Consider the following 21875-nt stretch of genomic DNA (forward strand, 5'->3'; position numbering starts at 1 on the left):
AATGTTTTGGAGGCAGGCAAAGGTGTATAGGGGGCCTGCTAAGGGAAAGCAGGGCAAGACGAATCTATTATAATATTTGCATCGAAGTACACCATTTTTAATATTGCAATACAATCTATTTCATGCGATGCACAGAATTTAGAAATGTAATCGACTGCATAGTTAATCTCAAAAGACGGCGACACCTTTTTACTGACTTCATTTGGCCACATCTGTCAAATGATTTCGATAAAAGTGATGTAAAAATGTTATACGCACAACATATTTCAATTTGTGAGCAGAGGCAGCTTTAAGTAAATGTCTGAAAACTACAGCAGAAAAAATGATCATACCCGATAAAGATCTCTGCACCTCCAGAGACACCGAGGTCGGTAGGTTCCTTACGAAGTCACACGTTTCCTCATATGTCATTGCGCTGATCGAGACACCATTAATGGACAGAATCTCATCCCCGGCCGCCAACTTTCCCATAGATTCCTACACCAAAGACATAGATGTGACAAACAGAAAGCAAATTACCTCAAAGTCACACCTCTGGAGCAAATCCTGTCACACAAGTTTATAAGTCACAACACTTTTCAACAATCATTAAACCTTTTCTGCTGCAGTAAAACTCATAAAAACTGTTGTTAAAATGCACAGACACATATAACCAATCGCTGGAGTTCTCTTTCCACACATCTTTTATCAGGGCAACATTGCGACCTTGATAACCTGTAAACTCTCAGGAGAACATCTTATTTCTTTATTGATGTATATTCCCAGCTTGCTGTACGAGTTCCATCTCGGTGATAACACCAGTGCTCAATTTGAGACGGGGATTTCTGGGCTTGGCACCAGCACTAAATTCTCAACACCCGCACTAACGAGAGTTCACCACATGGTGGCGCTGTCAAAGTTTGAGATGAGCACAGCAGTGTTTAAGAATTCAATAAACTTTAAATATAAATGTCACACTTGCAGGAGTGGGAGGGTTAGTAGTTGGGTATGTACCCTCCCTGGCAGGGGCAAAGGGTGGTGCAAGCCGTATTGGCCTCCTGAGAAGGGCCCTAGAACTTAAATTTTTGTTTTAACAAATTAAGAACTACATAACTCAGTAGGCAACATTTTTGCCCCTAACTCCAGAAATGCACTCTTTAGACTGCCTAGTAGCTGGTCATAAGGGGCATTACCACTCAGATTCTTGACATGCGTGTTACCTTTAATATAATAATGCAGTCAAATGTTATTTTTGAATGAAAGCCTCACATCAAGAGTGGAAGTTGGAATAAAAAGTTGCAAGTCAGCTCTCGCAATTACACCTCATTTTGCTATTACAGAAACTGTCAAAGTAAATTTTGCTGCAGGATGTACCTCAGTGCAATAGAATCATTAAATCAAATTTGGTTCTCGGTCAAAATCCGAACTGATCAGAGACACGCCTTCAAATGCACCTATTTGGCAACAGGATTTTGTACAGTTTTTTATAAGACAGGTGAGAGAGCTGCCAAGTACAACTGAGCACACATGGTAGGTTATTCATTAGATCCCAATGACACATACAGCATCATTGTACCACTAAGAAAGTAGTGCACCAAACAGCCCATTACACACTTTTACGTTACTAAATGTTTGTTTACCACAACAACAAAAAATTAAAAATTGTAGTTTTCACTATACCCTTTCTGCTGCGCCTCCAGCTCGTAATCGTGTTATCAGCACTTTCAAGGGCGTGGACTTGATTTCCAAATCCAGCCCGAATGACTCGTGCTCGTTGCGCGACACCTGAACGATTTCTGGGCTGCTGTGTCCTAAGTCATCAGATCCTTCCGGCTTCCTGCTGTGTGCTTGGGTCCGCACACTCTGCCTGGTGGAGGAACAGCTCTCTTCACTCTTCTGCTTTGGGAGACTGGGGCACTCAACACTCATCATGCTTTTTACCCTTGTGACTGCCTTGTGTTCCAGTTTTGGAGATCGTTTTACTTCAACCTGTCCCTCAGTGATGGTCAGATTAGTGGGATAGGGCTCAGGTGTTCCTGAGTATTCGAAGGTCTTTATTGGGAAAAAGGGGGAGTCCACCATTTGCTCCATGCTGCTGTCCTCCGACTCCACTGAGCTGCCAAATAAAGGGGTAGTGATCTCGCTGCAAGCATTCCTGGGTGGTTCGTTGTCCTGGCTGTTCTCCTCTACTTCGACAGAAGATGTTATGGTGACACTGGACTCTTCGCCTGAACTTTTCTTCCTGGTTTCTCTTGGGATTCTTTGAAGAAGGAGGTGATCCTCTTCTTTTACAAAATCATCCTCATCACTAGAGTCGCCCTCGTAAGAAATAATCCTTCCCTGCCGCAGAAGTGGGCTGCGGACAGATTGGGGGCTGCCATTAAGGCTAGTCTGACGAGCGGCTGTTACGTGCTTGTTAATAGGGCCAGGACACATTCCATTGCTGAGGGATCCAAAGTTTTCTGATTTTATTGCTTTAACTTCTTTGGCCACTGGAAAAGAATGCATAAGAACAGTTATCTAAATGTTCTTAAAACTTAAATTGAGACACACCTTTGGCACTAAACTAAGCTAGATGTCAACACACCATTGTTTGGGTCTGTTTCACAACCACAAAAAAACAAACATGCTCATCAATACATCAACCTGGTAAGTACTGATGTTAACAGCGAGACTAAGGATCAACACTAAGGGTCTGATTTAAACTGTGGCGGAGAGGGTTAATCCATCCCAAATGTGACGGATATCCCGCCCACCGTATTACGAGTTCCATAGGATATAATGGACCTGTAATACGGCGGGTGGGAGATCTGTCACATTTGGGACGGATTAACCCCCTCCGCCACAGTTGTAATCAGGCCCTAAATATTGTCAGATCATGAGAAATGCCTTCATTAGATAGATCTCATCTCTAGAAGCAAGTATGAAGGACATCAAATGGATTTAGTGCTGTGAAGAAGTGATAAGGTTTGCAATGGGGTAAACAGACAAACATTGCTCCATGTTTTTCATTATTTGCCCATTAATTCAGCACCAAACATGGAACATATGCCACCTGCACACAAGTAACTACCACATTTACTGAGCTGCATTTCCTTGGTGACCGCAGTAATTTCTATTTATAAAGTTATATCCCACTTAACCTTGATATTATCCATGTGTTGAGGCTAAATTTAACTTGTTTTGTCGATTTCAGTGTTTGTGCTAAAAGCATATAGTTACTCCTAAATAGGCTGGTCTTTAGGGGTATTTCCCGTATGAAGTGGTGCCTCTGTACAAGTATTCTTATATTTTCTAGAAGGTATCCACATTAAACCTGGGCTAGCATTGTTGTCCTTTTAAATGTCGCACTTTATCTGATTGTAGAACTTGTGTCTACAAGTATTAAGTCAGACCGGGTGGCTCAGTGGACTAACATTTACTGCAGTGATTTGTGCTTGGCATCATGGGCGCAGGTTCAAATCCCCCACTCAGCCTTTTATCCTTTGGTGGTTGATAGTATGAGTACCACTGAGTAGGGTAACAATAGGCATCTTTTAATTCGGCATCAACACACCCTTACGGTCAACACCACACTATAAAAGTAAACATGTTCTGAGCTAGGTATTATCATGAAAAATTGTGACTTAAGAAAACAATAAAGTACTATGGCCCTCATTATGACATTGGCGGTAACTTCTGCCTACCACCACGGCAACGGGCGCCAACATACAGTCTCCGTGGCTACCAACCGTCCACGCGTATTATGACCATCGATGGTATTGGCGGAATACCGCAGACGGTCATGACGGCGGCGCTGCTGTCAGCAGCACCCCCACGCCAGCAAAACACCGCCGACCATATCATGAGCAATGATACGGCCTGGCGGTGTTTTGCTGGCAGGCGCCGCTGCTGACAGTAGCACCGCATCCCGTCTCCAGCCAGCAGGTAAGTCGGGTTCTCCAACAGGAGAGGGGGTGCTGTGTGGGGGGAGTTGTGTGTGGGGTGTGTGTATGTTTTGGTATGCGTGCATGCGGGTGTGAGTCGCGTTGAATGAGTGCGTGACTGACTGAATGTAAGTGTCCGTGTATGTTGTGAATGCGTGTGTGCGACAAAATATGTTGGTGTATGTTGTGGTGTTTGGGTATGTATGTGTGCATGTGTGGGTGGATGTGAGTATGCGTGTGTGTATATGCATGGGTATGTGTGTATATATATGGGTGCGCATGTGGGTGTGTAAATATGGGGGGGCAGGACAGGGAGGGCGGGGAGGAGTTTGGGGATTGGGAGGGGGGCGGGGGAGACCCATATCAGTGCCAGGGAAGAGATTCCTTGGCATAGATAGTGCCTACCGCCATGGTTTTCGTGGCAGTAACATTGGCACGAAAACCATGGCGGTAGGTCGGGTCGTAATCCCAAAGGTGGGATCGTGACAGCTGCCGGGCTGGAGACCAGTGAATTTCTAGTACTTTTCCACTGGGAAATCACTTGCAGATTTTGTCCTATCAAGGTCAGTAATGAGTAGATTTCAGTAAGAGGAGTGAGTGAAAATGCACATCCCCAAATCATGAAGGAATCGGTGAGGGGGGAGTCTTCATGTGAAAAACAATCACTTTGAAGAGAATAAAGGATGAATATCTAAGTAAATTATTTATCCATTTGAGTAGACATGGGTGTCTATGATTTTGTTGATAGCCAGGAATTCTTCGTAAATTCCATAAAAGTCGAATAAGTATTTTAAACATAGGAATAGGTTCCTCAACATAACTTGCTTGTTGGGGAGGGGCAGGTGGAAGCTGAAGCTTAATTGGACCCTTGACGTTCTGAAGATGGTACAGTCGCAAAAAGATACAAAGAAGCAGACTGACAAATATGTGAGTTAGTGGGTATTCATAAACGACCTTCAGCCAGAACCAGTAGCAATACTTCACAGGCTATTTTGATAGTAACCAACAGGTATCCCCTTAATGTAGATGCAGATCATCCCTGTGGACTGCTCAACCGACCTGGGTGCTGGTGACAGAAAGCATCAGGAAAAGTCACTATAAAATGGTGTGCCCCAGCTCAGAAGCATTATATTCAACCCGCTCAGCACCTGGCCACCCAAATGCTGAAATAGCAAAAGGAACCTCTAGCCAACAAACCTCAAATCAATACATATTGAGTTGGAACTCAGACAACCTTCTCCAATTTGCTTAATCACAACACTGAGAATCAATCATTAAGCCGTGAATGATACTGAAAAAAGAGGAAGTACAAGGCACTATTAAAGTATTTGTTGTATTTCTAAATGGAACCATATTTAAGCCTACATACTGCAGGTTTGACTAATTATTAGAGATGCTACTTGAAATCTGAACAGGCAAATTTAGAAGATGAGAAAATCAACCAACTAAAGCATACCTAAAAAGCAGCCACAAAATGTGCATTTCCTTCTCACACCATAATGGTCTCGTCACAAGTGTCTCCAATAATACGAATGGGGACAATTTTAAGATTATGGCTGGCTCCATTGGAGTTACAAATTGTGAGAATCGTGTAGGAATTGACACGTTAAAACTGATTTCCATGTTATTTCCAAAAAGTGTCATTTGGCCACTAGTGGAATTACCTGGACCCCGGTGATGGAAATTTCAGGGACAGATTGCTGTGGGGCACTCGTAATTAGGCATAGAATTGCTATAGACACGCATATGTTTTATATCTAAATAAACAAATCAAGCTCCTAAAAACAGCGTGTAGTGACCATTTACACTGAAAATCATTGTTGCAAGGGATCTGTTATCTATGTATGAAGTCAACAGCCACACACCACTGTTTTATCAGCACCTCACAATGGTTAACTGAGGCATTTCAAGAAAAACTGTATGTTCAACCTTCCCAACAAAGAAACATTGTTCACAGATAAAAATTAAAATAAGAAAATGAAGCAACATAGCCTCCACCAGACCTAATTGATGGCATTTATTTGCACACACTGTTTCTATTGTGATATTGTGTTTCCACTTTAGGGACTATCATGGTTATCCAACAACAGAAAATGGTTCACATACGGATAGTCATGTCGTTTCCAAAGGCAATGCAAGTATAAAGCTGATCTGCAAGAATGAACATTACTGGCATTTACCTGCACTGCAAGGTGGCGCTGTCCCGTCGTCCATGGAGCTGTTTCTGCTTTGCTGGCCCCGCTGCTCTTCGTCACTGGAACCTGTAACCGCGGTCTCTGAGAATGACAACTGGTGCGAAACATCTTGCGAAAAGTACTGCGAAAGTTCGGATTCCGAACTCACGGACTCCTGCTGGAGAGAGAGCGCACAAACAAGGTTGGTGGAGTTGACTTAGCACCTTACTGTAAGTGTTAGGTAAGTTCCATACTACCAGTGGCGGCCCGTCCTTTAGGGCAGAGGGGCCACGCCCCCCCACCTTTTGCCCCCCATGAAGAGTGTCTGTCAGGCTGGACAAAGGTCAGCCTGACAGACACGCTTCATGTTCAGGTCAGGCAGCCAGGAGCAGACATGCGCAGACTCCTGGCTGCCTGAGCTGAACTTTGCTGGGCTGAGGAGGTCACAGCTCCTATGGGGGTGACCTCCTCGGCTCAGCAAAGGTGCCTCGAGACCCTCCCCTGGGTGACGAGGAAAGCGTCACCCATTGACACTCTCCCTGGGCGCCATTGGGGGGGGGAGAGAGTGTGTGTGTGAGCATTACACAATTTCCTACTGGGTGTACCGTTAAAAATCGGTTAAACTCTCAACAAAGGTTTACTTGATAATTCACAAAAACAAGAAAACATGCATATTTAAACTTATTAAAAATGTAAAAGTTGTAAAAGAAACTGGTAGACCTCAAAAGTGCATATTTGTTTAAATTTAATACACTCTCTTAGTTGCGGTCCCTACATTTTGGATGACATTAAATTACTGAACTGCATCTGTGTTTGATTTGTACAGCACCTGTGAGCACTGGTTTACTGAGATTTTATAGCTTGCAGACTATTTTAATTTCAAGAGTTGTGAAGATGTTGGGTTGAATGCGAGGCTGGCAAAATTCTTTGAGAGGGATTTCTGCCTCACCGGAAAAGAAGTGAAGTTTAAAGAGGTATTTTTTAATTGTGAGGCCATTCTGAAATTTAGATTGTAATAATTCAAGTTAACATGTAAACACTAAAAATAGGTATTTGTGACAAGAGGTGCAGACCTGAAGAGGTCAAATAATGAGGCTGACCACCTCCTTTCATGTTAATACACGAACTCTTTCTAGTTCTAGGTGTTAGGATTTCATCCTCATCCAATAGTAATTATTTGTAGGTGACAAGACCAATACTGGAGGTAGTATCCATGATGACATGGAGTGGAGTGGACCCCAACATACAGCACCAAAAGCTTCAATGCTACACCCTCGCAGGAGCCTGTGAAACTGACACAAAGAACAACTCAGTCATGCGACCAACCCACACTGTCCCACGCAGCACCATCAACACATGGGCCGCAATCTGACACCTCCTGGTGATCAGGGAACCCTAACGTTATTTGTACCCTAACAAATCAAGAATGTAGGAAGAGGCCGGAGATTGATGGGGCATATCTGAATCTAGACCTCTAGTTACTGTATTTTAACCTTTAAAAACTGTAAGAACCAATCAGATGTGAAGTCCTGTGAGCCTGTTCGTAAAGGCAACGAATATGGAAGCACTAAGGGAGCAGCTCACAATTCAGAGCTAAACAGCACAGTATTCATAGTTCACTGGTTGGAATCCATGCTGGATTTTCATACAGTATATTAAGGGAAGACCCTTCAGTAAAGGATCCTGCCCTAATACTCTGATACCAAAGAAAAACAGACCAGGGCCAATAAGCAACCTTGGGCGGTGGTACTCAAGACCATACAAATGGAAAGGTTAAACAGACCAAGGTTTTTAGGGAGTGGGGGGAGTACTTCAGAGAAACAAACTCAAGATGGAACAAACAAATGGTGGAATGATGTATCCACTCTTAAAGCAGAGAAACTTAATATTGTGGCACTATGCCCTTCCCGTGTTAGACCTGGCCCTTTCTGCAGTGCCATTCCCAAACTGTGCCTTCCTCCTCCAGTTTTATGTTGAATTCGTTTTTGTTGGCCTTAGGACCACGAGAATTTAACCAGTGCTAAAGCGCATGTGCTCTTGCCTCTAAACATGGTAATATTGGTGTATCCATAATTGCCATTTTGCATTTATTTATAAGTCTCTAGTAAAGTGCACTACATGTGCCCAGGGTCTGTAAGTTAAATGCTATTAGTGGGTCTTTAAACATGTCTTAGGCCTGACATTGTAGAGCCTGTCTATGAAGTTTTAAAATGCCATGTTAACTTGGCAAAATAAACCTGTTGCCAGGTTCAAACCTTCCCCTTTTACACACATCACTCCTAGAGTAGGCCCTGGACAGCCCAAATAGAAGGGTGCAGTGTATCTAAAAGCTAGGACATGTATTGTTAGGTTTTACAAGTCCTGGCAGTGAAAAACTCTTAAATTAGTTTTTCACTACTGCAAGTCCTAGCTCTCCCATAGGAAAACATTGGACTTATTACATTTTAGAAGTTAAACTTCCAAATGAGAAGAGATTACCCCTTCATGTTTGGTGTCTCTGGAATCACAATTTAAAATCCTAACTTATGGTGAAGCCTGACTTTAAATTGGCAATTCTGACAATGCCACTTTTAGAAAGTTGGCATATTCTTGCCTTAGCCATTTGGAGCCTGACTCTAGTCACATTGGACTGGGTGTAGTTGGCAGCTGGGCTCTGTGTATTCCTCTTAGACAGTCACACAGAATGGGAGCTTAGGTATGATGGGTCACTCTGGGCAGGATGGGAAGAAGGGGCAGGACAAAGCCTCACTTACACCTAAACAGGCTGTGACCTGTCCTTGCACTTCAAAGCCACTGTCTAGAAGCTTCTCCCACCTTCCAGAACCAGGGCACCAAAATAAAAATACTAGACCTCAGACACCAGCACGTCAGTACACTTTTGAACCAGTGCACACTCTGCCAGGAAGAAGGACTTCTGTGCTGCTGAGGGACTGCCACTCTGCTGGACTGCTGCTTTGCTGGACTCCTCCTCCACAGCACTTTGCTGTGCTTATCTTCACCTGCCCTGCTCTTGCACCTGGATTCTGCTGTGACTCTGCCCTTCCAAGTGTTGCCACTCATGTCCTAGAACCTCGGAAGTGGGCCTAACGTGTTTGGTCCAGTAGTACTGACACATCTGCCTTTGCGAGGAACAGAACTGACACATCACTGCAACTTCGTCGGTCAGAACCGACGCAACAAGATTCTCATTGCCCCTGCATCTTGGGACCAATGCATTCAGAACTGCCATTGTGCATAATTTTACCCGGCACAAGCACCTTGCATCCTTCATAGACAGCAGACTCAATAGCATTGCCAAACCTCCGCATCGCTGCTACTGCATTAGTCAGAACCAACACATTGTCTCAACTGAGCTGCGCATCCTCGACACCAGAGTTTGCATCACAAAGCCCCATGAACAGGACCCTCCATGTTGATGCATAAGGATCTCGCAGAGCAGCCTCACCACATCTTGGAACAGATGCATCGCCTTGGCTGTGCGACGCATCTTTGATTCAAACTCATGCACGCCTTCACAATCAAGTTTTAGGGTACTTTGGTTCAGCTGGCATTCCTGTAGCCAGCCTGCGCTCCATCACGGTCAGCCTGAACGTTTGACTTTGTCCCGGTCCAGTGCGACCAGCTATCCCCAGTTGGCGCTTCTTGCTTCTAAGCATTATTTTACAGTTTATTCTGTAAAAAATCATAACTCCAGTTCTACTTAATGGGTTTTTTGATGTTGGTCTTGTTTTATTAAAATCTACCCTTTTTTTTGCTAACCTGGTGCGGGATCCTTTTTGTGGTGTTTTCACTGTTTTACAGTATGAAGTGTTGCATAAATACCTTACACACTGCCTCTATGTTAAGCCTGACTGCTCTGTGCCAAGCTACCAGAGGGTGAGAACAGGTTAATTTACGGTTACCTTACACTTACCCTTACTAGGACTGTGGTTGCCGCTTGACCAGGGTTCAAACCCCAGCCAACCAACAACCCAATTTCTAACAAGTAATACCTGCTAATCCTTACACCCTCATACTTACATCCCTAAAACCACAGTTGACACATATCCAATAGGCACTTTTGTAGTTGGTCTGACACCTTCATTTGGTCTAGATTGTGATATGTATAGGCTGAGCAAGGAAGAAACAGCTCCAGGCACGTGCTTCGCTAATGGCCCCTGAATGGCACTTTGGTTACCGTGGAATGCGAAGTAAGAGAACATCAGATTTGGGCAGGTTCCTGCCCACATTAACATACAAACAGGACAACTGTGAGACACGAATGCACAGTACCACCATGAAATTGGAAGTTTTAATGACAGAGGAAACGTGGTGATATTTAAAGACTTGTGCAACTGGTTTTGCCTTCACATAGTGTGCATGTTTCTCAGTAAAGCTGCAAGTGTTCAATGCTGATACCAGGCTGAAAACTAAAGCAAAAGGCTCTGCCAGCAGACGGGTACATAGCTAACAGTGTAAATCAAAAAGCATCAGAGTTGCAGTCAGGAAGGCCATTCAAAAAAGAATGATGGAGCTCAACGATTCTTCTGGACCCCAAGGATGTAGGGCCTGGGTGAATCCCTCAAGTAATGGCCTAAACAAGAGGACATTTTTGGTCCCTTGGAACTTCCGACCTCATAGGCCAAGGAATGCATTTAGTTGTGGTGGAATATGGCAGCAAGTAGCCTGAGATGGACCACTAAAAAGCTCTGACAGGGGATTCAATTTCATGTAGATGTGGATTACATTTGATATGGGATTGTGTGTGGAGATATCTACATGCTCTCTTAAAGCCTCAAAGGTACCACTGCGTTAACTTGGAACAAATTTAATCCAAAAATCTAACATGTCTAACTGTGGTTGTGATTCCTAGCTAGGGGCGAACCTGCTGAATATCTATCTTGCCTATGTTTCAAGATGGACCTGGTTATGATTACAATTCAAAACATAACAAAATAGTGGCATTTGCCAGTAAAGGTGGCAGAGTGCTCATGTCATATCCACCACATAGACTGATCACTACTTTATATGATAAGTATATAATTAGAGTTCTTCCCATTTTTATATGGATGAGTTAAGCATAATAAAAATATAATTCCCTTACAACACAGTAACGGGTATATATTTTGGGTATGATATTAATTTAGAACAATATTGAAAATCTCAATATATTGTAACGCAACGTTTATAAATAGGTACAGAATAGTAGCATTATGTGATGGAAGCCTCCTCTCTTGTGGCCCAAATAAAATCTCGGCTTCACTAGTTTAATTGCATTGTAAAGTTAAAGGCAGAAATCTGTGGAAACAGGTTTTATGATGGAATCACACATGCCTGAACCATGCATGCCTCAAGAACGCGGTCCAACAACGACCGCGTCTTTACCATGCATGCCTTTACCACAAATGTTGTTGTAAAAGCATGTTTAGTAAAGGAACACGCGTGGTAAATTGTCCCCCTGGTCTGACCCCTTACATCTGATACCATACTCTGTAACCCACCCCATCCTAGCCCTTAAAACTGCCATGCCCCGTCCTAAAAACTACCCCAACCCGCACTGAGCCCTAAAAGTAACCCCATCCTGTCCTAAAATGTACCCCAATCCCCCACCCCCACCCTGATCTCTAAAACCTACCTGCCCTGTCCTAAAAACTAGCGCAACCCCACCCCACACTGTCCTAAAAACTACCCCGATCCCCAGACCTAAACCCTAAAACCTACCCCACCCTGTCCTAAAAACTACCCCGATCCCATCGTCCCTGCCCTGAAACCTAAAACCTGCCCGGCCTGTCCTAAAAACTACCCTGCCCCCCTGCCCCTGAAACCTTTCCAGCCCTGTCCTAATAACTACCCTAACCTCCCAACCCTGAACCCTGAAACTTTCCCACCCTGTCCTAAAAACTACCCCAAACACCCCACCCTGAACCCTAATACATACCCAGCCCTGTTCTAAAAACTACCCTGATGACCCCCCACCCTGCCCTGTCCTAAAAACTACTCTGACCACCTTGCCCCGCCCTGAACCCTAAAACATAACCCACCCTGTCGTATAAACTACCCTAACGCCCTGCCCCAACCCTGAACCTTAAATGTAATCCTTCCCTGTCCTAATAACTACTCAGACCCCCTCCCTGAACCCTAAAATCTACCCTGCCCTTATCTAAAAACTACCCCAACGCCCCCACCCTGAACCCTAAAATCTACCTCGTCCTGTCCTAAAAACTACCCCGCCCTGAACCCTAAAACCTACTTCACCCTGTCCTAAAAACTATCCCGGCCCCCACACTTAAGCCTAAAACCTACCCCACCGAGTCCTAAAAAGTACCTTGATCCCCCTGCCCTCAACCCTAAAGCCTACTTCACCCTGTCCTATAAACTACCCTGACCCCCCGTCCTAAAAACTAACCCAACCTCCCCCCCTCAATCCGTCCCCACTTACCTTTCTCTCCTCCTTCCTGTTCTGCCCCAGACAGCTAGAGCACTCTCTGCCTTCACAACGCATATGTGTAGTAAAGGCATGCACGCTAACCGCTCATGCGGGGTAATGGCAGCGTGGTAAATACATTGCGTTGCATTGACTGCGTTGTTAGTGACGTTTCCTTTGGAAACGTTCCTAGTCTGCTAGCACTCAGTTGTTTTCCAAGCAGCTCCGAACATTCCAATGTCCTAAACTCACATATGAAGGTATTTTTTATTTTTGTACCGGAAGGGCGGCTTTGCCTATATTCTGTGTTCTGATTTTCATTTCACTTCCTAAGCTTTCTTCTGATACCGGATTTTGTTTTCCCTTCTGTTGCTGAGCTCGCTCAGTGAAGTGACGAGATCCACCCCTTTCATCCTTAAATGAAAACCATTACCGTGGACTAAGCAACAGATGACAGTTCCACCCTCAAAGATAAGTAAACATGACCTGGCGGTCTGACATTGTGGAAACAAATGAACTCCAAATACAAGCAACACACTTTTGTTTCTTGAAAGAAAAGTGTAGTCCGCACTACACCGTGAACTTACCCGACTTGCTGGTTCCAGGAAGCGCTTCATTGTCCAGCTGAGGGGCGAAGACCCATCACCTTGTCTGGGCCTCACTGTAGGGGACGGGCTTTTGGATAGGCTACCTGCGAACAAAAGACCACAATAGAGTTTAATAAAAAATAAAAAAATAATACATTTTGGCCATAAGACGTCTTGCATTTATTTAGCAAGTTGTATTTCTATGTTGGAATGCAGCAATCATACTATTTTGCACATCAAACAAAAAGGAAAAACCTTATCAAAATAATCACAGAATAACTTCACAATAAGAGAAGCCTGGCCAGCTTGTAATATGATCTGTTCTGCCGTGGCATACTAAAAGAACAGAAAAAACTGTTCTTAGGAATCCCAGCTACACGTAAGAGGAGTGAATCAAAATTGACCCAAAATAGTGAATTGTGAACTGCCTCTGCAGCTATGCTTCAGGAGGAATGCTGAAGACACTATAGACCATTTGCTTTGACTCTGACCTTAGAAAACCTGAGTGGGTCATTTTTCACTGTCGTGTCTACCCTACCACCAATGTGACTCTGCTATATATAAATAACAATCACATTGTGACAATACAACCCAGTTTCATACGAACATTTGGAGTAACATCAAGATGAATGTAGGAATATACACAAAATCATCATTCTTGTCAAACTTTGAGAAAAGTAGCGTCAACTAACTAATCAAGGAGCCATCACATCGAGCCAACAACGCCTCTCATTGAATGGATACTGCAACTTTAGTATCAAAAAGTAATAATCAACCAGCAACGTAGGTCTGGCATATCCACCATTTCTTTTCTATTCATGAGTCTTTTCTCCAATTCTCTGAATTAGGGCATTTAAAAAGAAAGACCACTGCACACCATCTCTCATGCCCGAGATACAAAATCCATTATCTTCAGAGTGAGCTTTTGTGAAGGCTTTCCTAAAGTACAACCCTCTCTCAAGTACTTCCCTCTCTAGGAGAAACATTCTCTTGCAATTGACTTACAACAGTCAATACAGCCCATTCCCAAAAGGGCATCTTCTGATGCACCGCTGTTGGTTATAATGTCAGCCATCAGTGGGAATGTGTCCTACAGCATCTCAAACTCACATTCTGGTATACAGTTTGGTGGAAACAGATTGTATAAGTCCCAAGTAGTTGACATAACGTTGATCAACAGAAAATAGAAGCATATATAGCAGTTAAATCACAGCAGCCTATGCAAGGAGTCCAGCACAACGGCACAGAGTCTAGGTCTGATACCATAGTGGAGGTTGTGTCGAGATATAAAGACTCAGCACTTATGTGCACCACGTGGCTATGCATCTCACAAGGAGGAATACAGTTATGGAACCGTAAGGGCTTACTTGTCTATGTGGAACTCTGTTTTTTCTTCTACCAGTACTATTGCACAAGACGTGGACAGCAATTATACAGCTATCACTGACTTTGAGCTCCTTAAGTTGCACAATCCTTAGCCAAATTAAAAGGCTGACTTGTCGGGTAATGTGGGAAAGAGATTTTGAGGCTCTAATTATTATTTTAATGATCTGAAAAAGAGAATACCAGTAAAAATGTCAATGACTGTTGGGCTTTGAGTTATTCTTACTGGTCCAGCTGGAGGAGGATCTATAGTAATCTGCTACGGAAAGTATTTGGAAGTGGAAGCCTCATCTGCTTCTTACAGGATTTTACACGCATTAATAGTAGCCAATCGGATCCTGTTACTTTATCTCTTTGGCCAGGTTTGTGATGCTGAAACACGTTTTTTTTTTTTACGTAACCTCACCATGTTCTAGGGCAAAAGTTCAGTGGCAAGATCCAATGTGCTCTGCTAATAGGTTTGGGGTCCTCAAAAACTCATGATGATCACTTGTTTTTAAGTGGCCTTGCAACATTGAGCATGGTAAAGCGGTTAATGGAAATACAGAAGCAGGCCATGGCTGGTGGGTCTCGGGCTGCGCAGTCTAAAAGGTAGCCCTTATTGACATGGACCACCTAAATCTATGCATAGTTCACACGTCATGTGGCCACTTATCAGAAGGCTACCTGTAAAGCCTATGAATGCTGTGATAGCCGGTGGGGGGGGTTGGGGAACAAGACATTAACAAATGCGGTTACTAGAATTAAATTAATGGTTCAAGTAAGGCTGGTCTGACCAGATGAAAAAGAGTTTCTCACAAGTCAATGCACATACCATGGCTGAGTGGCAGCTCTCTGTTGACAGACCAAACAATAAGAATCTTGTGACCACATCAGCCCATGACCACTAGCGCCAAGGGGTCTAGAGTTTCTGAAATTGTCAGGTTACTGCGACCTGCATGCAAAAAGATGACATGAGATCCAGGGAGGGAACAGTGCCTCTGAAACTGTGGTGCCTGAAGTGGTGCTGATACTGTGCATCGACATATTGATAGACGGAGATTCTCTACAAACTCCAAGGGCATCCTACTGAGCTTCACACCAAAAGTGGTCAGTGGGGTGTGGTGGTTAAACGGTCACATATATGTCACATGATAACAAGGCGTGGGGATAACGAAACAAAAACATCTGTTTGGTGTGTGGATGCTGACCTCAGCAGAGAGTCCCAAGTCTGCACATGGATTCAGTGGGAATTCGTTTGTCTCTATTAGCACCTATTTCTTCGAATGAACCAGGCTCAGCTATGGAGAAAGCACTTGGGCATTTGAAATTATGTTACGAGAAAACACAATTTGCTGGGTTGCCTTCTTCCGCTCTTAGTTTTGAAGGCTGGGCAGAACAATGCAGGCTGGTTGGTTTTTGGACTAAATTAAGAAATATTGTGTTTCACATCCACAGAAATCACTTCATTGGCTTCATTCCAGTCAGTGCAAACACCATTTTAAGTTTTTTTGGTGGAATAAATAAATGCTTGAAGAACCAGAACAGAGAGAGTGCCATAAATATAACACACCAATCTAAAATCCATTACATTCTATAACTACATTCCAATAAGGCAGACCTTAATTGCTATCACTGACATTACAGGTGCTTTTACGAAAAAAGGTAATCTAGCCGGATATCAAAAATAAAAAAGAGTATAATTTTGTCAATTGAATAAACAGTGGCACTATGTAGGGCAGGGCCGGACTGGCCGTAGCAGGCACTGGGCGTTTTCCCGGGAGGCCGGCAGAAGCGCTGCAAGACCGGCTCCTAGTAACAAAAGCAGCAGATCTTCACTCTTGCAACTTCCCTACCAATCCCCCCCAAGGGGGCTGGTCCAACAAAGTTGCCAGGGCTCTTTTGGGTTCCCAGTCCGACCCTGATATAGAGGTAGAAAGGGCACCCACCTAAAATGTGAGATGATCCAGCATCCTTGGTCTCCCGATGATGAGTGGTACGCGTGATGGCATCGTCCATCTCTTGCTCAGAAACCTTATCATGCAAAAAAAAAAAAAAAATCATACATAAGAATTAAATCTCCCGCTGATAGAACGTTTTGAATATTAATCCAAACCACAGTGCTAAATATTGTATTTATTGAATGTTCCTTCTTCCTTCATCAGAACATCCTGTTTTTATTTTTTAACGTTGTCTCACCAGGATCCGGCTTGTCATACAGTTCTATGTAAAGTATCTCACGTTCCCCGACACTTCTTGGAGACGGGTCTGACTACCAGTATTATAACAAATTAAAAAAACAAGAACCACATGCAATGATTTAGGAAATGAGGCATTTCCAATAAAGTGTGCCTGGCTCTCCCATTTTTATTTGTTCAGGCAGTTATAATGCTTTACCTTTTAGAGGCTGGTCAAAAAAAGAAATTTCCCCCAAACTAAATTAATTTACATTTGGGTGAAGGGATGCATCCAGCACTGCTTAGGACAGAGAGGAAATTATGATGCATGCACTTGGATCCTATTGGTTTTGACCGCATCTCCTCTATCCTGTGCTTCCTTCCTACTCCTTCAAGCTTTAGGGCGCACGACATCCACAATAAAATCATAAAGAGGAAAAGATTAGTCAATTTCTTTCCGCATCTTTAGCCATAAATATACGTATCAGTCAAAGTTTCCACGCATTCCTGGAGCATTCCAAAGGTGATTGATCCAGCCATGGAAAAATCTTAGAAATACTTTATAAACTCATCATAATGACTTTTATATATCTTCATGAAACAGACACATTGTGAAACCTCTAGACAGCTAAAGTCTTCAAATAAAAATACAATACTATTTTAGAATTTTTATTGAAATATATTCTGACCTGCCCTTGCTTAAGTGAAAAGTGGTTTATAATAAACCTTTCAAAGTCCTGCATCAGGAGTTCGCCCTGTGTCCTGCATCATAAACTGTAAATGTCTAGTCCAGCCGCTGCTTATAATACTGCCCCAGCTATTAAGAAAAACGTTGCTGTACGTAACTCAAGCAAATAATACCAACACAACTAATATCAGGGGCGTGCTCCGTTCCTCACACCACTCTGCAGGTATGTTTATAATAATTACCCAACAAAGAATCTGCTTAATCAACAAACCTTTCTAGGGCTGTAGTAATAACAGAGCGCACTGTCCCTGTTGCACCACCGCACTCCTTGCGCAAATACAGACAGAGCACCCTACACAACAAAGTGTTGCCTCCAGGGCAGCCGCGAACTCATGGTGCCCGGGGGGCAGCACATGCAGTAAAATAAGGAGCGCTGCTTCAAAGTCGCTCCATGTTTCAAAATGCAGGCGGCGACCCGTCTGCACTTTAAAGGGGACAGAGGGATTTCTTTGCAGAGACTGCACCTGCCTTTAGGGCAGTGGCGTAGCGTGGGTTGTCAGCACCCGGGGCAAGGCAAGTAATTTGCGCCCCCTAACCTGTGGATTTTAGCACTCGCGAGTGCGAGCGCGCCCCCCCCCCCCCCAGATGTTGCGCCCGGTGCAGCCGGCTCCCCCCTGCACCCCCCACGCTACGCCACTGCTTTAGGGGGATGTCTGGGATCACGATCCACCCCTCCAGAGGGCTGCCGTCACTCCAAACGTGCCAGATTTTTGTGGCACACCGTAAGTGCGCCCCCTAAGGACCTGTTTGCATCAACCCCCATGCCTGTAATAAGACGCAGAGGCAGAGAGATCCGCTCATTTGCACCGAGCCACACCCCCATGCAAACAACGGAACGCCATTTCATGATAGGCCGGGTACTATATGTGTGCCAGCGCTACCAGTAATACAGAAGGGGCCATACAATCATCTGCGGTCCCTTCTATAATACCAATGAGTCTCATGGGCACACAAAACGGGAGCACATGCCCGTTGCACCTCCATGCACAAAGTATAATACGGCACCTAGTATGCAATTGTGCGCAATGATCTATGGAGGTTTTCTTAAAAACCTGGGTGCTACAAACCAGCCTTTGAATATCATCATTTAAAAACTCCAAGAAAAAACTTTACAAAAGATTTTGCTAAACTAAAGCAGTGTGATTGGAAATTGTGCACAACAGAGAAAAGGGTAGTAGTGGTTTCATTAACTCCATATTCTGTGAGTGACATACAGTAATATAAACAAATTGGTTATTCTATTCAGCCAAAAATTAAGGGTGGTGCTAAAAAATTACCTATGTCCTGCTAAACCAAGGCATAAACTTGTACTCAGACTACATCAAATACAGTAAAAAAACAAGGTAAAACCACAGCACTCAATACAAGTCCAATATTTGCAATTCACAAGAAAAGAAGTTGTCAAGTTTCCAGACTGGTCCTGTCTTTTAATTGACGAATGCCATTTCTTCATACAAGGTTGACAGACATCAGCAGTCTCAGTGTAAAAATACAAATGCGACGTGGATGTTGCCTCACGCTGTCAAAACCGAAATATACTAAGGGCCTGATTGAGATATTGGCGGACAAATTACCCTGTTACAACAGTGACGGCTATCCCGTTAGCTGAAAAACAAATGGGATTTATATTTCGGAGGACGGGATATCCATCACCGCTGCGATGGAGTAACTCTTCCGCTAAGTTCTCCATCAGGCCCTATGTGTTTTCTTTAGTATGGACCTGATATGGTTGTATTTGAGCACTGCACAGCAATAACAAAATAATTTTCTGTTTTTACCACAGCAAAGCAAAATAATCAGAACAAGCACCACACAACTATGTTACAGAAGCTGCTAGAAATTGGGTTTCTGGTTGGTAGAGGAATGCACCCTGTCCAAGCAAGAACTACAATCCTAGTTAGGGTAAATTAGAAACACCCCATATATTAACCTGTGCTCACCCTCTGCTAGCATGGCACAGAGCAGGCAGGCTTACCTTAAAAGGCAAAGTGTAAAGTATTTGTGCAACACTTCAAGCAGTAGCGCAGTGAAAACTCCACAAAAAGAATCCACACCGGGTTAGAAACATAGATCTTACTTTAATAAACTAAACAAGATCCAAACAACAAAAACCCAATAAGTAGAAGTTGAGATATTATTTTTTAAAGAATAAATGAGATTGTAGTGCTTAAGAGCATAAAGCGCCAACCGTGGAATGTGGTCACACCTGACCAGGTCAAATCTGAAAAGTCAGGCTGACTGCGATGGTGTGGGTCGGATACACGGACCAGCCTTCAAAGAAGGGTCTATGAAGTGCAAAGAGGTCCTTTCTTCCTGCCCCGGCTCCAGACTCATTGCAGGGGGTTTTCCAGCCTTTTGTGTTGAAGCAGGACACTACCTATTCAGCGGTGTCAGTACCTCCCTCCCTTCCTACCCAGGATGGCCCATCAATCACACCTAAGCTCCCTTTGTGTGTGGCTGTCTAGAAGGAATGAATAAAGTCCAGCTGTCACCCAGGCCAGACATGTTTTGGAGACAGACTGCAGGGACAAAGGACGAAGAGCAGGAAAATGCCAACGTTCTACAAGTGCCATTTTCAAAATTGTAACAATAAATCCGACTTAAATAACAATAAATAACCACAAAAAAAGAGTTATTATGACAATTCAATAGGTACTTAAAACAACATATCTACTCCTTCTCAATTAGAAATTACAGCTTATTAAATGTAATAAGGAATCCCCAATGTTCACCTATGAGAGGGGTAGGCCTCACAGTAGTAAGAAACTAATCTGGGAGTATTTCACCCCCAGGAGATGTAAAACTTAAAAACATATGGACATAGCACTGTGCCCTATGGGCTACCTAGAGCCTGCCTTATGAGTGACATATGTAGCAAAAGGGGAGTTTAAGGCTTGGCAAGAGGTTTCAAATGCCAAGTTGGCATGGCAGTATAACTGCACATAAAGGCTCTGCAATGACAGGCCTGAGACATGTTTAAGGGGTGGCATGAGCAATGCTGCAGTCCCACTAGTAGCATTTAATTTACAGGCCCTAGAAGCACGTAGTTCATGTTACTAGGGACGTATAAGTAAATTAAATATGCCAATTGTTGATGTACCAACCAAACCATATTGAGGGGTGAGAGAATACATGCACTTTAGCACTGGTCAGCAGTGATAAAGTGCTCAGAGTCCTAAGACCAACAAAAAGAAATCAGCAAAAATGTGAGGCAAACAGACAAAGTTTGGGGAAGGCCACCCTAAGGCTGACCGGTCTAACAGAAGCTAAAAGTGCAAGTAAACAGCAGGATGGGCACAGGGAGTTATGCTGTTTGTAAGAAACTGGTCTCAAGGCACAGTCAATGTTAGAAAGTGAATAGCTATGAGAGGGAACACAAAGCCAGCTGCAAAGAACACTGGGGTTGGTGTAAGATTTTGATTCACTATAAGACTAATTTTAGATTTTAAAAATGAACAGATTATGATCTGGGATTCAACTAGGTATGGCACTGGTATACTCTTGAGATGGTTTTACGGCAGAGTGTCAAAAGAAAAGGCGCTTCTCTGTATTGCTTTGTAGGTTCTTTGTATGTGGTGAAGACTATAGCCCTTTGATCAAAAACTATCAACCAAAATGCACTCTCAAAATGGTAAATGGGAGTTGATCCGCACACTACATGCAAGTCATCAATGAAATCATTCCATAAGCCCAAAATCATGTTGTACTTCTATAATTCCTTGAAAGCATAAAGCTTATTTGATAATCCAGATATACATTTCCCTTACTGTCAGATCTCTCCGGTACCCCTGCTGCAAATTTTTCACATTATATATTTGATCCAAGGATGATACAGAATGACAAAAGATTTGATAAAGCTCAGAGGCTAAATGGACTGAACCAATCATGTGTCACCTAAAACTCTGTTGATTCCACAAACTGTATACTGTTTTGCTAATATCTGGATTAACAAGTAAACTGTAGCACAATGTGCTGCTTATGGAATTACTTTGCTTGACGAAGTGTATGTGGCATGTGTATTAGCACCCATTTACCATATCTAGAGTCCATTCTGGAGTTGTTATAAGCCTATGCTACAAATTGGCAGTCAGAAGGGGTGAAATAGGTGTTATAACGTTCTTAACTCTCTTGAGTTTGAGGCAGGTGCTGATTTGTAAAGAGTTTCACTATGAGTTTATGAACTGAGACTAGAACTGATAGAAAAACATCCAAATTTAGGATGAGCACAAAGGGGGAGACCTGTGTATGGTCAGCTCACCAAACAGATTGAGGTTGTGTTTTTTGGGAACAGACCGCTGCTTGCTCTTAATTGATAGCTGTAAATGAGGCACTATGAGTTTTCATTCTCGAAAGGAGGGAGTGCATGGGCATATTTTACATCATCAAGGAAGATGGTCAAGTGAGGAGTGGTGGCTATTAGTACTTGACTACATTGTGTGAAATGAAGATAAAATAAGATTAGTCAACATGGGAGGGGGCCATCTAGCAGAGAAGACTTTGGAGATTAGAGGACCAGGAT

At 43.4% G+C, this 21875-nt stretch overlaps 1 protein-coding gene across 5 annotated transcripts in view; it reads right to left on the reverse strand.

Annotated features, from left to right (window-relative positions):
* The window catches only part of PDZD2 (PDZ domain containing 2), an 877375-nt gene that overhangs the window by 149450 nt on the left and 706050 nt on the right, over positions 1 to 21875 (reverse strand). For 4 of the 5 annotated variants that reach the window (XM_069220426.1, XM_069220410.1, XM_069220441.1 and 1 more), the window contains exons 14-18: positions 16381 to 16465; positions 13070 to 13173; positions 6086 to 6257; positions 1660 to 2471; positions 333 to 477 (exon numbers count right to left, since the gene is read on the reverse strand). In XM_069220426.1, the coding sequence (XP_069076527.1) occupies positions 333 to 477; positions 1660 to 2471; positions 6086 to 6257; positions 13070 to 13173; positions 16381 to 16465 (1318 nt within the window). The remainder of the gene's footprint in view (positions 1 to 332; positions 478 to 1659; positions 2472 to 6085; positions 6258 to 13069; positions 13174 to 16380; positions 16466 to 21875) is intronic. The other variant, XM_069220418.1, reaches the window with a different exon arrangement.

The sequence above is a fragment of the Pleurodeles waltl genome, chromosome 1_1, assembly GCF_031143425.1.
Source record: "Pleurodeles waltl isolate 20211129_DDA chromosome 1_1, aPleWal1.hap1.20221129, whole genome shotgun sequence".
Taxonomy (NCBI): domain Eukaryota; kingdom Metazoa; phylum Chordata; class Amphibia; order Caudata; family Salamandridae; genus Pleurodeles; species Pleurodeles waltl.